Source organism: Acomys minous (assembly GCF_964271855.1).
Source record: "Acomys minous genome assembly, chromosome: 6".
NCBI classification, from domain to species: domain Eukaryota; kingdom Metazoa; phylum Chordata; class Mammalia; order Rodentia; family Muridae; genus Acomys; species Acomys minous.
Genome location: NC_140487.1, coordinates 61,072,514 through 61,091,568, shown reverse-complemented (window position 1 = coordinate 61,091,568; position 19,055 = coordinate 61,072,514). Strand labels below are relative to the sequence as shown.

The following is a 19,055-nucleotide window of genomic DNA, read 5'->3' as shown; positions in this document are numbered from 1 at the left end:
ACTCTGGTCCTTTGTAAGAACAATACACATTCTTAACTGTTGAGCCATCACCTAAGATATCATAAGTTTGTGAATGATAGATCTATAACCTCAGGAGAATAAGCATAGTTTAACTTCTTTTGCTATGGAGCCAAAAAAAAAAAAACAACAACAACAAACCCCCACTATACAATAATTTTTTAAATCTAGCATTTTATATCTAAGATATAGTGTGACATTCTTGAAAATTCTGGAATTTTGGTTTCTTTAAAAAATACAGAAATAGCCAGACATGGAAGGTATATGTCTTTACTCCCAGCACTCAGGGAGGCAGAGGCAGGTGGATATCTGTGAGTTTGAGTCCAGCCTGGTCTACAAAATGAGTCCAGGACAGCCAGGACGACACAGAAAAACCATGTCTCAAAAAACAAAAAAGAAAAAAACCAAAACAAAACCCACGGGAATATTGAAAGAATGTGTTTTCCTTTTAGTTCCAGGTATAGGGATGTGGTGCTGCTTCAGATTGTCCATAGCATCTGACTATGATTTGCCTCCAGCTCTTAACAGAGGTGTGGTTTTGCCAGGTGCAGACAGTTTCTGAGAGTGACATTTGAAATTCTAGGAACCAGAGGGTATATAAATGCTAGGGCTCCCAATGGGCAGGGTCGTTGTTCAGGGTGGTGTTTGTGGTTTGTTAATTGCTTGCTCAAAAAAGAAACAAGAAAGAAATCAGATTCAAGAATTTCTCTCTCTCTCCCATCTACCCTTTTTTCTCTCCTATCTAGTGATATGGGGGTGAAAGGGGGAGAGGAGGAGATAAAGGGTGGGGGAAAGAAAAACCCACAAGTAGCAAAAACCAGATTGGCTACACCATTTTTTTCCAACAAAAAGAAGACTTTAATTCTTCGGTAAATAAACTCATTGTGGACGCAATTCATTTCCAAACCAGTCTTTATGCCACCTCAAACTAAATTCTAATGTAAACTGTGCTGTACAGTGACAAGTACTAAAGTGAGCCCCTGTTGGTTCAAGGCCGTCCTGGGCTACCTAGTGAGTTCTTGACCACCCAAGGTTAGAGAACCCTGTCTTAAAAAACAAACTCAGAATTTTGTTCACTGTAGCCTGACTCTTAGATCTGGCTGTTTGACAGGCAAAATATATATGTTAGGAGCAAAAGGGAGCAAACAAGTTACAATAATGAGAATAAATAGTGTGTCTTAAATCACTGGTGTTTGTCTCATCAAACTCCATTACCTGTAGGAAGTAACCCAAAAGGTAGTCAAAGAAATGAAATTTGGCAAATGGATGTATTTCATTTCATAGAGTTTGGTAAACTGAAATATGTGTACCGTGCTGTAGACGCATATTGAGCTTTTCAACAGGCAACAGTTTTAAGTTCTGAAAAGACTGGTTCTGTTATGCATTTATTAGAAGTATGGCAATTCTGAGTATACCTAAACAAATTAAGACTGACAGTGCTCCATTATATATCTCTAATAAAATGAAACTTTTAAAAAAACCTTTTACATAATCCTACAAGACAAGCATATAATTCTGACTTTTGAACTCAATCATAAGGACTCTCAATCACCTTACTTATATTTTCTGACTTATAACCTGCCCTTTGTGATTTATTGGCATCAGTGTAAAATGAGGAGCACCAGAAATTGCAATCTTCTTTACTATATGATGAGGACTCTAGTTACTTCTTTTTATGAATTGAAGTCACTTGCTTATCTATTGTTAATTTCTCCCAAAACATCACTGCAAGCTCTCTGCTAGTGGTCATTGTCTGCCATGATGAAGCAATCTCAACATTAGTAAAAGGAACCACAATCTCAGGTGAATCTATTCCAGCTAATTGGCCAAGTCTCATTTTTCCAGTTACGATCAATTCAGAAACCTTTTCTGAGGTTTTTGAAGACCTTAACTATTTTACCTTATCTATCTATAGAATTATATCTATCTGTTAAACCTAGGATATATATTCCTATGATAAAAATAGACTAGTATTTGACGTTACCGTGACTTGGTCAGCTAACATTTAATTTGTCTTAATTATCCTGAATAGCACTTTCAAAGTCAAGCAAAGTGGAAAATGTATTCCTTAAAAAAGAAGAGCCCATAAGAAGTAAGGTACTTGCTTGACTTGTGGGTGCTTGCTAATGCTTTCTTTAGAGTAGTGCCATCTCTGTAACATACAGGAATAGTTGTCATGAGACAGGGACCAGATTATCTGATTATATCAGTAAAGACCATATTTCCATCTCAGTGGAATTGTACCATCATACCATATTTTCATAATTTTGCATCTGTTATATTTTTATATAAGACACTTACAATGTATAGAAAATGATTGTATAGTAGGGTTATGGTTTTACCTATTATTAATTAAAAGCAAAATTTACCAAACATGTACCTTATTTTCTGACCTATAAGACGACCCCCAACTTTAACTTTTCCAGTTAAAATATAGAATTTGGAATATACTCTCCATAAAATTACCCCTCTTCAAATGCACACCCTGTGCAGCAGACTTGGGCTGAGAACTCTATCTTAACTGGAAAAGTTAAAATAGGGGCGCGCGCGCGCGCGTGTGTGTGTGTGCACGCTCATCTTAAATGCAGGAAAATGTGTAGTTATCAATATTCAGGGTCTTCTGTTTTCTCATTCCTGAATCATACAAGATAGTGTGTCAGGAAGGGGTCTGGACACAGTGGTGTACCTTTGCAGTCTCAGCCAGGGAAGCAGCATGGTACCCAGTTCATGACCAGCCTGGGCTACATAGAGAGAGGCTGTCAAAAATATCAACAGTGAAATAGCACATCAGGAATTTGGAGGCATTGCCAGAGTATATTTCATTTCTGTGCACCTGAAGCTCCTGGTTTATGAAGGGGATAGTCAAGAGCTTACCTGCCTCCATGTGTCCTTCCACTGGGCCTTCTCAGGGGTCTTCTACCTGGCTCAACTGCCACTTACTTTAGTAAGAAGTGAAACTTAGTTTAATCATCTAAGGTGGACATTAAAAATGATACCTGCCTCACATTATGGGTCCTTGGCTGGCAGATAGTGGCTCCTGATCACGACCATTGTGTGATTCCTCCCCCATCCATCTTCTTTATCTCCCACCAGTACTGTCCTTTTTAGCATCTTCCACTGTGTTCCTTTGTCTGAAGTCTCTGTTGACCCCACCCCCAAGTCGCCGGTGCTCACACCTGACCTTGGCCACACAGTTGCCATTGGGCATTCCCTTCTGTGTTCAGAACTTCTTATGTTTGAAAAATAACTTTAATGATCTTTTCAAGTTTTTTTAAGTATTTTATTTTTAATCTGAAGAATTATTTTGTTTTACATATAAATACAATGTCCTGTGTGTTTTCAGTGGTGGTATTTCTGAACATGTTAACTTCTTTGAAGATATAGTTAAAACTTGTAGAACATTTTATAGCAGCAGAGGATGTGTGCTTTAATACCTGTTTGTGGTTTTTCCTCTACATAAGGACCCCAAGATGTATGTACAGACAGTGCTGGATGTTCATAAAAAATACAATGCCCTGGTGATGTCAGCATTCAACAATGATGCTGGCTTTGTGGCTGCACTTGATAAGGTAAGAGTGTCACTGTGCTGGCTGTTTAGTATGTATGTATAGGACACCTTTTCTCTAACTGTCTTTTATATATAACACAGGCTTGTGGTCGCTTCATAAACAACAATGCAGTTACCAAAATGGCCCAGTCATCCAGTAAATCCCCTGAGCTGCTTGCTCGGTACTGTGACTCCTTATTGAAGAAAAGGTACTGACTTTTTTTTTTTAATGGTACCCCTATTTAAACCCCTGTTTTATAAAAAGATATCAGTATTTGTATTACATTTGCTTGCATTGCATCACATTTCTTGAAACCTGCATCAGCTCCCACTGGCTTTTTGAGCAGTAGAAGACTGAGTACTACAATGTGGATTGTGTGTTGGTCTACACTACAAACTTTGCTTTTGACAGAGCTGCTTTATAGCTCAGGTTAGCCTCAAAACTCCCAGCAGTTCCCCTTCCCACAACTTCCCACATACTGGGGTTACAGAGCACACTACCATGTCTAGCCTTCTATGTACCTTCAAGTTTTGCTTTTATTTGGTCATTTGTTTGTACTACTTATATTTCATTTTTCAGTCACCATATATCTCATCTGATACTTTTCCTAATATTACCTGTATTCAGAGCTGGCGGTGGTATGGTCAGGCATGGCTTCTTCCTCTGTGTTTTGTTTCTGTTGTTTGTTTGTGTCCAGCTTCCCTCAGCTTCTCTCCCTTTCACAGTTTTTTGTTCAGAAATATTCAAGGTTTGCCTTAGTGTCCCACATACCACACCACTAAATGCAATGAAGGGGACAGGTGATGAGCCTACACAGTCCCTTACCACATGCATTCACTATGACTCCTAAGTGCTAGCTGACCTAGGTAACATCATCATCATCATCATGAATGAACTGGAAAATAATAGTACAAAATGTAGGCCATGCAGCATCCTTGGACTGGTTGTAGCTCAGCAGCACACCTAAACTGTACTCAGAGAACTGTGCTGTCTGCTTGGTACATGGTGGGGAAACATTGGTTAGGGTTCACTTGCTATCTCTGTTTTTACATTTTTATTACTTTTTAATAGCTGTCTATTTTAGTTAGCCAGAAAGCCATCCTCCCAGGCCAGTGGGAATTTGAGTATTTTATTTTGGATGCTATGTGCCATGGTGCATCTGTGGAGGTCAGAGGACAACGCGCAAGAATCGGTTCTCCTTCCACCATGTGAAGTGCTGGCGTTAAACTCAGATCATCAAGTTTAGTGACAAGCACCTTTCAGTTTGCCATCTTGCTGGTTTGGAAAAAGGAGTTTAAACTTGGAGCCTCTTAAGACTTGTAGAAAGTAACTTAAATACAGAGCTTCTCCATGAGGCCTTCAGTTTGTACATAACAAGCAATTGTGTTTCCATAATTATCTACATCCAGTTAGTTAAGGCTGGTAGAGGTGAGTGATGGAAACATCCCAGAGTGTTCCTTTAACAAGTGGAGTCTAGTTGGCATTGAACAATAAGGAGAGAGAAACTACCTGAGCCAGCTCTCTTTTTTATTGTTTTGTTTTGATTTTGTTTTTTAAGATAGGCTGTCATGGAACTCACTTTGTAGACCAGGCTGGTCTCAAGCTCATAGAGATCCCCCTGCCTCTGCCTCCTAAGTGCTGAGATTAAAAGCATGCACCACCACCACTCAGCTGAGCCAACTCTCTTAAACACTTTTCATAGTCGATATGATGATGCACACCTGTAATCCCAGCACTCAGGCTGAGGCAAAAGGATTTCCATGAGTTGGAGGGAAGCTTGGGATGTCTTAAAACAACAACAAATCACAACATTGTTTTATAGAGATTGTTTGGTGACCAGTTTTGTTTTGTTTTTTTTACATTTGCTTGTTTCTGTTTTTTGAGATGGTAATATAATTACGTTTTCCTCCTTCCAAACCCCCTCCCATATTATGCCCCACCCATCCAATTTCAAATCCATGGTCTCTTTTTCTTTAATTGTTGTTGGCTGTGTGTGTGTGTATGTGTGTGTGTGTTCTTAAATATATAAATACAACCTGCTTAGTCTATATAATACTACTTGTATGTATATGATTTCAGGCTAACCTTGGCATTAGATAACCAATTGGTATGCTGTTATTGAGGAAGACTATTTCTCCTCTCTACGTTCCTTAGTTGTCTTTGTCTAGGGTTGAAGGAAACCTCTTCATTTTACAAACACTTATATATATCAAAAGCAACAGTTTACCCTTAATTCGCCTTTGCTTAATATATATCCATAGAATACATTAATCAGTTGTTTTGTAGATATGACCACAGGTGAAAGCACATCTTACCCATGGCTCATACCTTTTTATTATCTTTAATTATTAGGCCGTTAAACAAATTATGTGCTCTTTTATTTTTTTAAAGTAAAAGTATACAGATTATAGGGAGCAATTGTAAGAATGAAGCTCATTTACAGATATTTAAATGAATTATCTTAAAGTTTACTTATAATTAACTTCTGTTGATTTTCATCTTAGATAGTCTAAGTGACTATTTCATAAAATATTTCATAATGGGGCTACAGTGTAACACAGCCATAGGAAATTCCATAATGGGGCTACAGTGTAACACAGCCATAGGAAAGGAAAGTGACCTCCCTTTGCTCACCAGCTGATCTGAGTACTCATTTAATACTTGAAACCACATGTGGCCCTGGCAGTTTGTCGGAGTGGTATGTGCGCACATCTGCTTGATTGTTTGTAAACATGCTGCCCTTTTAAATTTCAGTTCCAAGAATCCAGAAGAGGCAGAACTAGAAGACACCCTCAATCAAGTGGTAAGGTGCTTCGTGGCCACACCTGTTGTCCTTTGTAAGGCTGTTTACATAGGGCCTAAAATGTGCAAAGTCATAGGCATCTGATTTTGAATTTACGATTTTACTCCTAAAATTTTACTTTGTAAATTTACTTTTAGTAAAATTTTAGTACTTTGGTTCCTTTTTGTTTTAATTTTTCAAAGATTTCTTTTATTACATGCATGTGAGTATTTTGCCTGCATATATGTATATATATGCTCCACATGTATACGTGTGCCTGAGGAGGTCAGAAGGGTGTTATATCCCCTGGAACTGGAGTAACAGATGGTTGTGAGGCACCAAGTGCTAGGAATGGAACACAGGTCCTCTGCAAGAACACTAAGTACTCTAATCCACTGAACCATCTCTCCAGCCCAAGGACTTTGTTTCTTGTAACTAAGTCTAGTCTAACCAACTGTGATTTAAGGAAAGGGTGGCAATACTTACTGTAAACTTTTCAGGGAGAATTGTGCCATCAATACAGGTTAGAACACAGGCCCACCTAAAAACCAAGCAATCCTTTGCTACTGATGGTAGCTAGAGACAGTTAGCTTCTAAGTTTACTTCGCTAATGTGTTCTTTCCCGGGCTTTGCCAGATGGTGGTCTTCAAATACATCGAGGATAAAGATGTGTTTCAAAAGTTCTATGCAAAGATGCTTGCCAAGAGACTGGTGCATCAGAACAGTGCAAGTGACGATGCTGAAGCAAGCATGATCTCCAAGTTAAAGGTGCCCTTCTTTTCCTGGAGAACTCCCAACTTCTCAGGCTTTATTAATGTGGTTATTAATTTCCCCACACTGTCAGTGGGCAGAGGAGTTTGTGCAGTGTGAGCCCTGCTTCCCAGCCAGGCCTCCAGTGCTTCCTTCCTTTGCCACCCTGTTTTGGGCTTTCTGATCTGCATAGTCCTTCCTTAGCTGGGGGGTTCTTTCTGCTCATCAGTTCCACATCCTTACCAGCCTCCTACATGCTCAGCCTTGTTGGCTTTGACTGCTTAGTGGTTTTCTTAGCTCAAACTGCCAAAACAAAATACCATGGACTAGGTGACTTAGGCACAGAAATTAGGTCTCCATACTGGGAGCTAAGAAGTGTAAGATCAAGGTGTTACGTCTGTTTCCTGAAGCGTGCTTTTCTAGCTCACTACCAACCACTCTGGTGGAGTGCTCTCCGGGAACATCCTCTTAAAGAGGTACCAAGCCTGTGATGAGAACCCTACACTCATGAACTCACAAGGGCCCATCTCCAGACACCTCGCACTGGAGGTTTAAGCTTCAGTGGGCACATTGTAGAAGAGATAGTTCAGTAGTAGAATAAAGGACAAGCAGATTAATTGGTATATGAAAGGGTTTTGCTTAATAGTCATTGAGATAGCCTAGGCTAACCTCAAATGTGTGATCCTTTGCTTCCACTCCTGAGTGGCTTTCAGATGTGTATCACTCTACCTGTTTCTAAATCCTTTCCTACTTGTAATCTATTGCAGTGGTAGAATACCTTGTTTTAAATGTTTATTGCATATTGAAGACTCAGTTGTTCAACATTTAATGTTCTTTTTATAATAGTAATCAGTATACATTTATGCCGTAAGATATGACTAAATGTAGTAGTAGTTGTAGCTTCATACAGCTAAAGATAAAGATATATCATACATTGATTTCTCTAAAATTTCCTTATGTGCATTCTATACATTCATGTTTCTCTGCAAATTAATGAGACAGTTGCCTGGGTTTATTTCAGCAAGCTTGTGGTTTTGAGTACACTTCCAAACTTCAGCGAATGTTTCAAGACATTGGTGTAAGCAAAGATCTGAACGAACAGTTCAAAAAGCACCTAACGAACTCAGAACCACTGGACTGTGAGTACTGAGTGCTCGAGGGAGGACTGTTTCGGGGCTCTTTGTAGCAGATGAGAGAAGTGGCAGACTATGGAGTGAGGGTGGTAGATGATGTCAGAATTTGAAAGACTAAGAAGCAGGAGCTTTCTTTCAAGAGGCGTCTTCTGTTGAGCTTTCCATTTCCTTGTATTTGGATCTGTTAAGCCATTCCTGGTTGCCACACACTGCGTGAGCAGGCCAAACTTCATATCCATGGGGGGAAAGTGAAATTGAACAGGCAGACCAGCTTAGGAATTCTGCATTGACAGTAAAGTGGAAAAACATTGCCCTGGAGGAGAAGTTTCTCCTTCTTCAACCTTAATTTCAGTGTTGGAAACAAGGTACCAGGCTGTGTAGCCTACTTGCCTGGAACTTATGATCCTCTTGCCTTGGCATCTGATGCTGGATTATAAATATGCACCAACATGTTAGGCTTCCGTTTTTACTAATTTTAATTGGATAAGTTGAAACTCTTTACTGTTCAATTCTTAATTTTATACTTAAGCATGACTTTTAGTGTATTTTCTTTAATTTTGACTTTCTTGTGTGTATGTGCAAAACAATAGAAATTTAAATTTGTAGAGTAATTAAATGTGTTCCAATTCCCCAGTGGACTTCAGTATTCAGGTCCTGAGTTCTGGATCGTGGCCCTTTCAGCAGTCTTGCACATTTGCCTTGCCATCAGAGGTAAGGGTGGCTCTGTTACCTGGTTTCTTTTTGGAGAGGAAAAAGGGCAGCCTGTCCATTTAGTGTGCTGAATGCACTTCTGTGTCCAGCAGTCAGAGCAGTGTTGGTGGAGAGTGTGAAACAGGCCTGGGTTGGATAGCAAAGGGCTGGTCAGCTCTGTGGCGACAGACAGTGTTCATTTACTCCTATCACGCGGCGAAGCTCACTGGTTGCATGATGAACCCTGGATGTGCCTACCTACTGGGCCTGGAGTAGACACATGCTTTGGTTTACCGTCTGGTGTCTTAGAGTGTTCACAGGACAGTCGCCTGACATCTGTAGTTCACTTCTTTGTAAGCACTGATTTCGTTCTCAGTATTTGGGAGCAGGGAGCTTTATTTAGAAATGCTGACTGTAGATTGTAGAGCCATTGATGCCATATAGTGCTGTTCTTCCATCCAGTTGGAGCGCAGTTATCAGCGATTTACAGCTTTCTACGCCAGCCGTCACAGTGGCAGGAAATTGACATGGTTGTATCAACTGTCCAAAGGGGAACTAGTCACTAACTGCTTCAAAAACAGATACACTTTGCAGGTAAAATCATCTTTTTATTTGGGGGAAATACTTTAGTACTAAATGATAATAAGACAAATCATAGGAACCCAGTTAGACAGCTCACAGCATGGGATCTGTTCATCTCTTCAGACAGTGCAGTGTAGGGAGTAAAGCATGCTCGTCGTGACCCGACTCATATTGTCTGGCTGGCTGGGGCTACAAGTGACCTCCTTACTCTGACCCTCGGTTTGCTCCTTGAGTTAGGAGTGTGTGTGCTCAGTGCCACAGGCATGGTCTTTGGTAGGGGTTTGGCATGCGCCTTGCCTGACACCTTGGGTAACAGATTTAAAGGCTGACATTTCACTATCGTGTTCCAGTCACAGCTCTCTGCAGCCTCACATTAGTAAGACTCCTTAGTGCATCCGACCTTGTGGAGTGCTGAATTACGTAGCCATGGAACTGATGATATCTGTAGATAAGAAGCTGGTGTCCACCTAACTGACTGCACTGTAGCTTGTATGTTGCAGAGCCAATTTTTCTGTTCAGGCGTTTTCTTTCAAAGTCTAGGTTCTTTCTACTCTCACTTCTGTACTTAGTATGTTTTCACAAGTAATACATCATATCTTGAGAAGGTCTCAGTAGCAAGCTGGTGATGATAAGTATAAATTTCTTTTAGCATTAAACTTTAGGATGGGTGACTCAAACTACTCCTTCCAACGTCTACATTGATAGGATACTTAAGTAACCATTATACCTGGTCTAGAAGTCTCTATCAACCTGAACACATACACATAATATATACATCATCTATATGAAAAAAATCATATTTGTTCTACTGTGCATAAAAATACAACTAATGACTCATGTCTCTATACCCGGTATGTATTTACACAAGAGTGGAGATGCTTATGTAGTTACATTTCATGGGAAAACTGAAAGCCCTTTGAATGCTTGGAAGGTGTCTTTAGGAAAATGTACATTACCCTGGCCTTGTGCCGTTTTGTATTCACTTTCCTTTTTTGCATCTCTTTGAAGAATGCATTTTGTGAAAGTAGGTTTTACCTGTGAAGACCTTTGCCTGTGTTTTCACACTTCCTCCTTTCTTTCTTCTGGGCCGGGCTGTGAAGGCGTCCACATTCCAAATGGCAATCCTGCTTCAGTACAACACAGAAGATGCCTACACTGTGCAGCAGCTGACTGACAGCACTCAAATTAAAATGGTATTCCTATCATTCCACGCTTGCTTCGTACTTTGAAGTTGCCATTCCTTTGTTCATCGAGATGTTGTGGAAAGAGGAGAGGACATGAGTGTCTGACATTATAGATGTTTGCAGCATGGAAAAAAACCAAAAACCGGTAAACTTTGTCTGACCACAAGGCACCAGGAGACCAGGCCAGATCCACAGAGGGCACTTCACTGGGATCTCAGACATACCTTGGGTAGCAACAAGTGAATCCTCATCGTTTGTCAGAAGTTTATACAATGGGCAGGGTTTGTTTGCACCAAGAAGTAACCTGATTTAATCTCAAAACTAGTGTGAAGGACACCCAACACATTGGCTGACACCGGCGGCACTAAGATCTGGGTTGTAAAGCTCCATGTGCACTCTAATGATTTTGACTATAGTTTTGAGGAAATTGTTTTGGAGAACACAGATGGGTACTCAGGCAGACATGGTGCCTAGCACTTGTGATGCTGGTGGCCAATTCCAGCTAAATCCTTAAACTTTTATGCCAGCATTGTAAAGATGTTATGAAATACTGTTTTGTCAGTATTTTAAGGACATTATGAAATGCTTTATTTTGTTCTATTTTATTTTTTAAGAGTTTTTCTGTGGAGCTCTGGCTTTCCTGAAACTCAGTACCAGGCTGGCCTTGAAGTCACAGAGATCTGCCTCTCTGCCTCCCACATGCTAAAATTAAAAGGCGTGCACCACTGCCGCCTGAGAAGATGCTCTATTTTTAAACTCAGTCTGTCATTCACTCAATCTGTATGTCTACCCCCCTCTCTCCCTCCTACTCTGTACTCTGTGCACTTGTGTATTTCTCTAAGACATGGTCTCATTCTGCAGCCCAGGATGGCCTGAAACTCTTTCCTCCTCCCCCAGCATCCTAGTTCTTTAATTTAACCAATTTTTTCTCCCTTTCCAGCTAGATTTTTCTGAGATTAAATTTTGACCTATTTTTCCTACTATTCTTCCCATTAGTCACATTCACCTACAGTATCTTCAAATAGCACAAAATCTCATGTAACAAAGCTGACTGTTCAAAGTGTTATTTAGTCAGTAAACAATTGTCCCCACTACTAACCAGTTCCAGGACATTTGCATCCCTTAGGAGTAGACCCATAACCATCAGCAGGGACAACTCTGCCGTCCCTTTTTACCTCCTGTCCTTGACAGCCATTAGCCTCTATGGACTCCCTTACTCCAGACATGGCATAAAAGTGAAATCAAGCTGTGTGTGGCTTTCTGTACTGCCTAATTTCACTTAGTATGTTCTGTTTGCAAGGTTTAATGGCTGTCAGTATTGTATCCATTTGCATGTGTGTATAGTTGTGCACATTTGTGTGTGTGTATATATATATGGATATATGTGTGTTGGAGACGGGGTGTTGCTGTTGAGTGCTTTTCATCCTTTCTTTGAGGTAACATCTCTCATTGAATCTGGAGCTTATTCATTCAGCTATGCTACATGACCAGTGAGCCTCGGAGATTCATTCCTTTATCCCCACAACATTACAGAAAGGCTGAGGTCCCCATGAGTGCTGGGAAGCATATACATGACTTTAAAATTTTATTCACTTTATTTTTTGTTTGGTTGAGGATTTTTGTTTATTTTTGAAACCGGGTCTCCTAAAGTCTAGGATGACCTCAAACTCACTAACTAGGTAGAGAAGGCCTTGAATGTACTGTCCTTCTGCCTCTCTACACACATCCTTAAGTACTAGAACACTGGCATGCTCCACTACACCCATTTTTATGCAGTGCAGGAGACTGAACCCAGGGTTTGTGCATGCTAAGTAAGTACTCTACCAACTAAGCAGTAGTTCCAGCTTCCATTTTACTTTTCAATTGACACATCTACTACAGTATCAACATTGTATATACATTTTTTATTGGCTGCTTGGAAGGACTGACAGGTCTGGCTCTCTAGTTTCTACTTGGCTTTACCTCAGGGCCACACCAGTTTTTCTACTCTTAAGCAGTATTAAAATTGCCTTATGGAAATTTCAGCTGCTCCCCTTCAGGCCCCAACTCATAGCTTGCCACCTCTCTGACAGACCTACCTGCAGAGCCTCAGACCAGCATGGGTGCCATTATGAAGAGAGCAGAGTTATGTTTAGCCTGAATCACCAGACCAGCTACTGCCTACAGATAAGAGGTCACATGATGCACTGAATTCACTAAAGCCAACTTGGCAGCAAGTCAGCTACCACTGAGCCTCAGCATGCTCATGAGTACAGTATAACTTTGGCTCTACTGAAGCTCCCTAATGCTTTCTGTGAATGTTCAGGAGTATAGTTCAGTGGTAGAGCACTTGCCTGGCACACATAAAGCCTTGGGTTTGATTCCCCAGCACCACAAAACTTTACTGTGAACCTTCAGGCTCTGAAGATGTGAATCATTTCCTGTAGGTTTAATTAAAGTAGGAGGCCACACATTGTGTCCAGCGTTTGCTTTGATTTTGGGGGTGCTTCAGGCCATAAAGAACAAGCTGTGCCACTTTCTCTGGGTGGGTTCTGCTTTGGGTTGATGACCATTCGTGGGGGACAGTAAGCTGAATCTCTGGGACAGCCACTGGAAAGAAGTGTTCTTTCTTGCTTACCATATTTCTCTCTAATTGCAGGACATTTTGGCACAAGTCCTACAGATTTTACTGAAGTCAAAGTTGCTGGTATGTTTGTCTATTTTGTGTTGAGCTAGAAGAAAGCCTTTCCCTGGGACTTGCCTAAGTAACAGTTATTTTCTTCTAGGTCTTGGAAGATGAAAATGCAAATGTTGATGAGGTCGAATTGAAGCCAGACACCTTAATTAAGTTATATCTTGGTTATAAAAAGTAAGGAAAATCTAATACACAGCTGCGGGTCTTATCCCCTGGCACCGGGCATACTTCAGTGTCAGCACAGACCAAGGGAAACGACTCTGCACGGGCTTGGTGACTGCCAGGTGGTCCTCAGGCTGCTTTGTTTGATGCTGAGTCTTGAGTTTGATTTTCTCTTTATTTTGAAATTAAGTCTTCTCAAGTGGCTTGTATGGAATGTTATAGCCTTCGTGTCAAATTATTTTGGTGTTACTACACTTAACAAAATTGAGGGATCAACTGTCATAATAATCACAGCTCTGGTAAAATTTGATAGCATTGGGGGAAGGGTACTTCCCAGGTGGGTGGTAGAAGTGATGCAGAAGAGATGGGTGTGAACCACTTTCTACCCCAGGCTAGAGAGGCAAATCCTGCAGAGTTGAAAGACAGGAAGGAAGCAGACTTTTCAATGACCTATTTCCTCTCCTGTTTTGACAGTAAGAAATTAAGAGTTAATATCAATGTACCAATGAAAACCGAACAGAAGCAGGAACAAGAAACCACACACAAAAATATAGAGGAAGACCGCAAACTACTGATTCAGGTGACTGTGAGCCAGGTCTATGGTAAACTGAGAGAAGTGTGTTGGCTTCATATTGTTCTAATTGGCAAGTGCTTAATGATGGCCCAGGACATTGGTGTTGGAAGGGTGGAGTGTTTGATGTACCAAAAGAGAATAGTTTCATTTCTTGGGAAACAGATAAATACAGCATATTGAAAGAAACAAGAGAATAGTAGAGTTGCGGGCAAGAATTGGGTAGCTTCTATGGCCTTAGAGATCCAATTTCTTTTCTTTATTTTTTAGTGCTTTTTAGTTGGCCAAAACTCTTTAATTTGTTCACTTTACATCCCAATTGTAGCGCCTCCCTCCACCCCTTGCTTCCCAGCCCTACCCTCCCTTAGTCCTTAGAAAGGGGAGCCCTCCTCCCCTAACATCTGACCTTAGCCTATCACGTCTCATCTGGACTGCCTGTGTCCTCTTCTCTGTGGCCTGGCAAAGCCACCCTGCCAGAAGGAAGTGGTCAACATGTGGGAACCAGAGTCCATGCCAGAAGTAGTCCCTACCCCATATTATAGGACCCACAAGGAGACTGTGCTACCTATTGACTACATCTGGGCAGAGGGTCTAGGTCCTCACCATGCATGGTCCTTGGTTGGTGCATCAGTCTCTGCAGCACCCCTCCTCCACCTGTATTTGTTGGCTCCATTGGTCTCCTTTTTAAAAGATATATTTTACATGCATGTTTTGTCATAAGAGCACATGTGCATGACTGGTGCCCCCAGAGACCAGGAAAAGGTGTTGCATCTCCTGCAACTAGAGTGTTGGGAGCTGGAAACTAAAACCTGGTACCCTGGAAGAAGAGCCAGTGTTCTTAACCACTGAGCCATCGGTCTAGCCCCTTGGCTAAAACATTTTAATGTTTGTTCCATTAGGGTTGAAACATGGTAAAGCTAACTGCTTGCACCTTCTCTGACCTTTAGGATACTTGTTGCCCATGCGTGGAAATAGAGCTGATGTGGCCTGCACAGGCTGCCTTTAACTTTCATGCTCAGCTGTTAAAGCTCTAAGTGTGTTTTCCCTTGTTGATTGTATTAGGCTGCCATCGTGAGAATCATGAAAATGAGGAAAGTCCTGAAACACCAGCAGTTACTTGGTGAAGTCCTCACTCAGCTGTCCTCCAGGTTCAAACCTCGGGTCCCCGTGATCAAGGTACAGGAATTACAGAGCAGCAGCTGTCCCTTCCCATGTTAGGAACATGCAGCAAAGGATTAGTGGCTGTTTTATGAAAATGGGAACTAGCTTACTCAGACAAAAAACTTCACCAATGGAAAGTCAGCTAACTTCATTCTTGAAGTAAATATATAGAGAAGTGTACAGGTCATAAATGCATTTTTGTAATTGATACCCTAATCAAGAATAAGGAGTCCTGTGCTATCCCCTATCCTCACATTTCTGTGTAGTTAGCTGTCCTGACTTGTGAGCCATAACACAGCCTTGGCTAGTTTTGCCTGAAGTAGTATACAGAGATGTACAGGTGAGAACTTGCCAGGCAGTATGGGGGCACCCATCCCAGGCTGCGTTGTTAGAAAACACTTTTCCATCTCCATTGCCATGCAGGGATTGTGTTGTATGAACATACTGTATCTAGGGCACTGATGATCTCATTTGCCTAGTTACTGCTAGCAATAACTCAGCAGGCCTTTCTTTTTCTGAAACTACTTGGGTAAGCCTCAGCCACTGGAGAGCCTCAAAGGGTAGCAGTGGGGGGAAGTCCTGAGCAGTCAGGAGGCCTAAAATACCCAAGGGAGCTATTAGGACTGTGCTTGAGGTCGTTCAGGCCCTGTGCTGCTGCTGACCTGTGATGCTGCCAGAGGCAGCTGGGCTTAGTTAGAAAAGGAGAACTTGGCCTAGCTATGCTGCATCCCTTGCTCCCTTAATGCCCAGAGCAGATTGTGGGTTGCCCAGTCACTCTTAGCAGTGCTTACCGAAGAACTGCATTCAGGAAAGCAGTGTCTTTACAGCTAGTTCCAGGCTAGGCAGACAGGTGAACTGGGTCCCTGTTGAGCTCTCATGGAGGGTAGCCATAGTAAGGGAGGCAGACCTCTGTCCTGATGGTTATGTGTATTTCTCTTCCCTTCACTCCCTCTTCCTCCTAAAATAATGCCCAGAAATGCATTGATATTCTCATCGAAAAAGAATATTTGGAGCGAGTCGATGGTGAAAAGGATACCTACAGTTACTTGGCTTAACCCATCTAGAAGGGTCTGTGTGACCCACAAACAAATAGTTCCAGTGAATAGAATGGAAACAACTCAAGTTCATAGCAGCCAGCCTGCCGCCATTTGGACCTCCCTTTTTAAAGCTGAGACCACAGTTTCCCACCAGTTGGTCTCAAGCTACAGCAGGACTGCTCAGGACTGACACATTTCAGTCTGTAAACAGACACCAACGCCATTTCCCTACCTTACGGACAGGGGACTGAACCTTCCATGCTGAGGCCGCATGCTACTGCACTTAAAGCAATTCATTGGCTCCCTGGTTAACAGCTGTCATCCGAGGCAGCACACAAGAGAGAGTCTGAATGGACCTACGTGTAATCTGCTATGAAAACCATTTGTATAGTGTGTTTCATTTTTTTAATGTGTGAAAATAAAGAAAATTAAAGGATTTCTGTACAAGTTGCATTTGGTTTTGTTTTAAGTTTTACTAATTTCTATATGTAAATAAAAGACTTAATAATTGTGCAAGTGTATATTCCCAGTGTCTTCCTGGAATCCAAAGGGCTGCATTCTGTGGATTGAAAAGTAATATCTTAATTTTTAAAGTCCCTAATCTTTTTGGGCACTGATCTTGCTTCTGAGACATCCTGAGTGCCATGAACATGTTGTGTGAGAGGCAGTGATTGCAGACTGTGCTGTTGGCCCTGCGGGGACTAGGTGAATACCAAGACTGGTGCAGCGCTGGGCCGTGTTACCACTCCTAAGCAAAACTGGAATATGGAAGTGGAACCAACATGCGCTCATGGCCGCCTTCTGCTCTCCTACCTCCATAGTACGGACGTCAGTTAGGGACAGGAGATGGCTAGTCACTCACAGTTCTAACCTGGAAAGAGGCTGCCTACTGAGGTTAGCATCTGAATTACTGGTAACTCCCTGGATCAGCAGGGAGGGTGGTCAGCCCTCTCCACTTGTGCGTGAGAACTGAGAATCTCTCTCACTTCAGGTCCCTCCTAGTGAAGCTTTTCCAAGGAGGCTGCCATATTCACTCCAGGATGGGCCCAGGCCAGGGGTTCAAGTCGCTCATCCTCAGATCCAGTCCAGCCCAAGGTCATCCTCAGACCTCCAGGGACTCTGCCAAAAGGTACTGCATCGGCCTTTGTTCGCAATCTACATTTCCTGGCCAAAGGACAAGAGGAATGCAGAGGAGGCATGGATCTTCCCAGTAGTCAGCACTGCCACTCCACTATACCAAGGACGCCTTCAAGGTTCTTAAGCGGTAATATTTAGCCACCTATAACAAGCTGTCTTTACATTAAAGTCTAAACAAGTAGACACTGAGCAGCCTGGCACTGATGCACTTAGGTTTCTATGCTGTATTTTGGGGGCAAAGGTCACAGTTGTTTTGCACATGTTGGACAAGTTCCATATCACTGAGCCACCTCGTTAGCTCTTTGCTTTGAGATGTCTTGTTGGGCAGCCCAGGTATTCCATGCATGCTCCATCAAACTGCATCCCTCTATATCTCTTAGTAGGTCTACTTTTCAGTCGAAGACTCAGTATATAAGCCAGATAAAAAGCAAAGCAAACTGAATGATGTTCACAGCTTGCTTGTCCTTCTAACAGTTTATTTTTATATCTGAGAGAAACATGCTGTTAAAGTGGGCCCATGGTATTTTTTTTTTTTTAAGAAGAAAGAAGACAAGAAGTTTGGCTGCTCCAAGTTTGCTCCAGGATCAAATGTGCCTTTAGGTAAGTACACAGAGATTGGATTGCAGGCTGGGCTAGGGCAGGGCCTAACCTCACATCTTACATTGCTGGTAAGTGAACAGTGTTGCTATGTGTTCACTCAGCATCGTGCTCTGCTGCCATTCTTCCCTGCCATAGTGGACTCACCCTTCTAGAACCCAAATAAGCGCTTTGTTCTGTATGCCAACTTTTGGTTGTGTTCTATCACACAAGAGAAGTAACATACATACTACCTTTTGAGGCTACGGGGGATAGGCAGGAGGATCTCTGAATCCAGGGTCTGCCTGGTTGATAAAGCAAGTTCTAGGCAAACCTAAGCTACATGAAAAAAGGCCTACTGTTAGGTCCAAAGTTAACTTCAATTTCCCAAACTCCAAAAGGTAGCCCAAATATATAGAAATGAGCTCAACCTGAACTGTAGGAGGATTTCTGACAGGTAAAAGCCAGCATCCCTCAGGAACTTGTGAAGCTGGTTGCCCTCTACCAAAATGAGCCATTTCCCTCCCTTATTGGTGGAAGAGGCACAACGGCTCATACTGGCCTCCAGGCTCCTCCAGTGTCACAGGCTCACATTCCAAAGTCCATGTTAGCTAGCATTCCCTTAGCTCCCAGGCTTCCTATCCCATAGCCATCCATTCTCTATAACCATCATATTTGCCATACGCCCCCTTTATCTCACTTTGTTCCTGCTTATCTGTTTTCCCTATTCATCCCTGTTGTTACTCTCTTTACAACTAGCCCTGGCCATATGCAGTCTACTTCCTCTCTCTGCTCTGGGTTCCTCCAGATGCCTTTGGCTGTTCTGTTCTCTATTTAAAAAAACAAAACCCTTCTTTAACCCTAACATAGGGTTGTCAGTTTATACACCTACCCACCTTGACTGCTACCCCATACTAATTGTTATTCCGTGGTGACAGGATAACTGTGAAACTACTTAAGATCTAGGTTATACTAAAGTGTGCCAAGGCGCACACCTCCCTGGGCCATGCGTTGACAACTGCCTTGGCAACTAGGAAGAACTGAAAAGGC

At 41.9% G+C, this 19,055-nt stretch overlaps 1 protein-coding gene across 5 annotated transcripts in view; it reads left to right on the top strand.

The window, feature by feature from the left end:
• CUL1 (cullin 1) overlaps positions 1-16,728 on the top strand; it is a 69,670-nt gene extending 52,942 nt beyond the window's left edge. For all 5 annotated transcript variants that reach the window (XM_084786145.1, XM_084786142.1, XM_084786144.1 and 2 more), the window contains 13 exons: positions 3,480-3,587; positions 3,668-3,774; positions 6,321-6,369; positions 6,985-7,116; positions 8,120-8,237; positions 8,866-8,942; positions 9,384-9,515; positions 10,604-10,696; positions 13,326-13,373; positions 13,453-13,535; positions 13,998-14,103; positions 15,157-15,270; positions 16,230-16,728. In XM_084786145.1, the coding sequence (XP_084642271.1) occupies positions 3,480-3,587; positions 3,668-3,774; positions 6,321-6,369; positions 6,985-7,116; positions 8,120-8,237; positions 8,866-8,942; positions 9,384-9,515; positions 10,604-10,696; positions 13,326-13,373; positions 13,453-13,535; positions 13,998-14,103; positions 15,157-15,270; positions 16,230-16,310 (1,248 nt within the window). In that variant the 3' untranslated portion in view covers positions 16,311-16,728. The remainder of the gene's footprint in view (positions 1-3,479; positions 3,588-3,667; positions 3,775-6,320; positions 6,370-6,984; positions 7,117-8,119; positions 8,238-8,865; positions 8,943-9,383; positions 9,516-10,603; positions 10,697-13,325; positions 13,374-13,452; positions 13,536-13,997; positions 14,104-15,156; positions 15,271-16,229) is intronic.
• Positions 16,729-19,055: the final 2,327 nt, after the last annotated feature.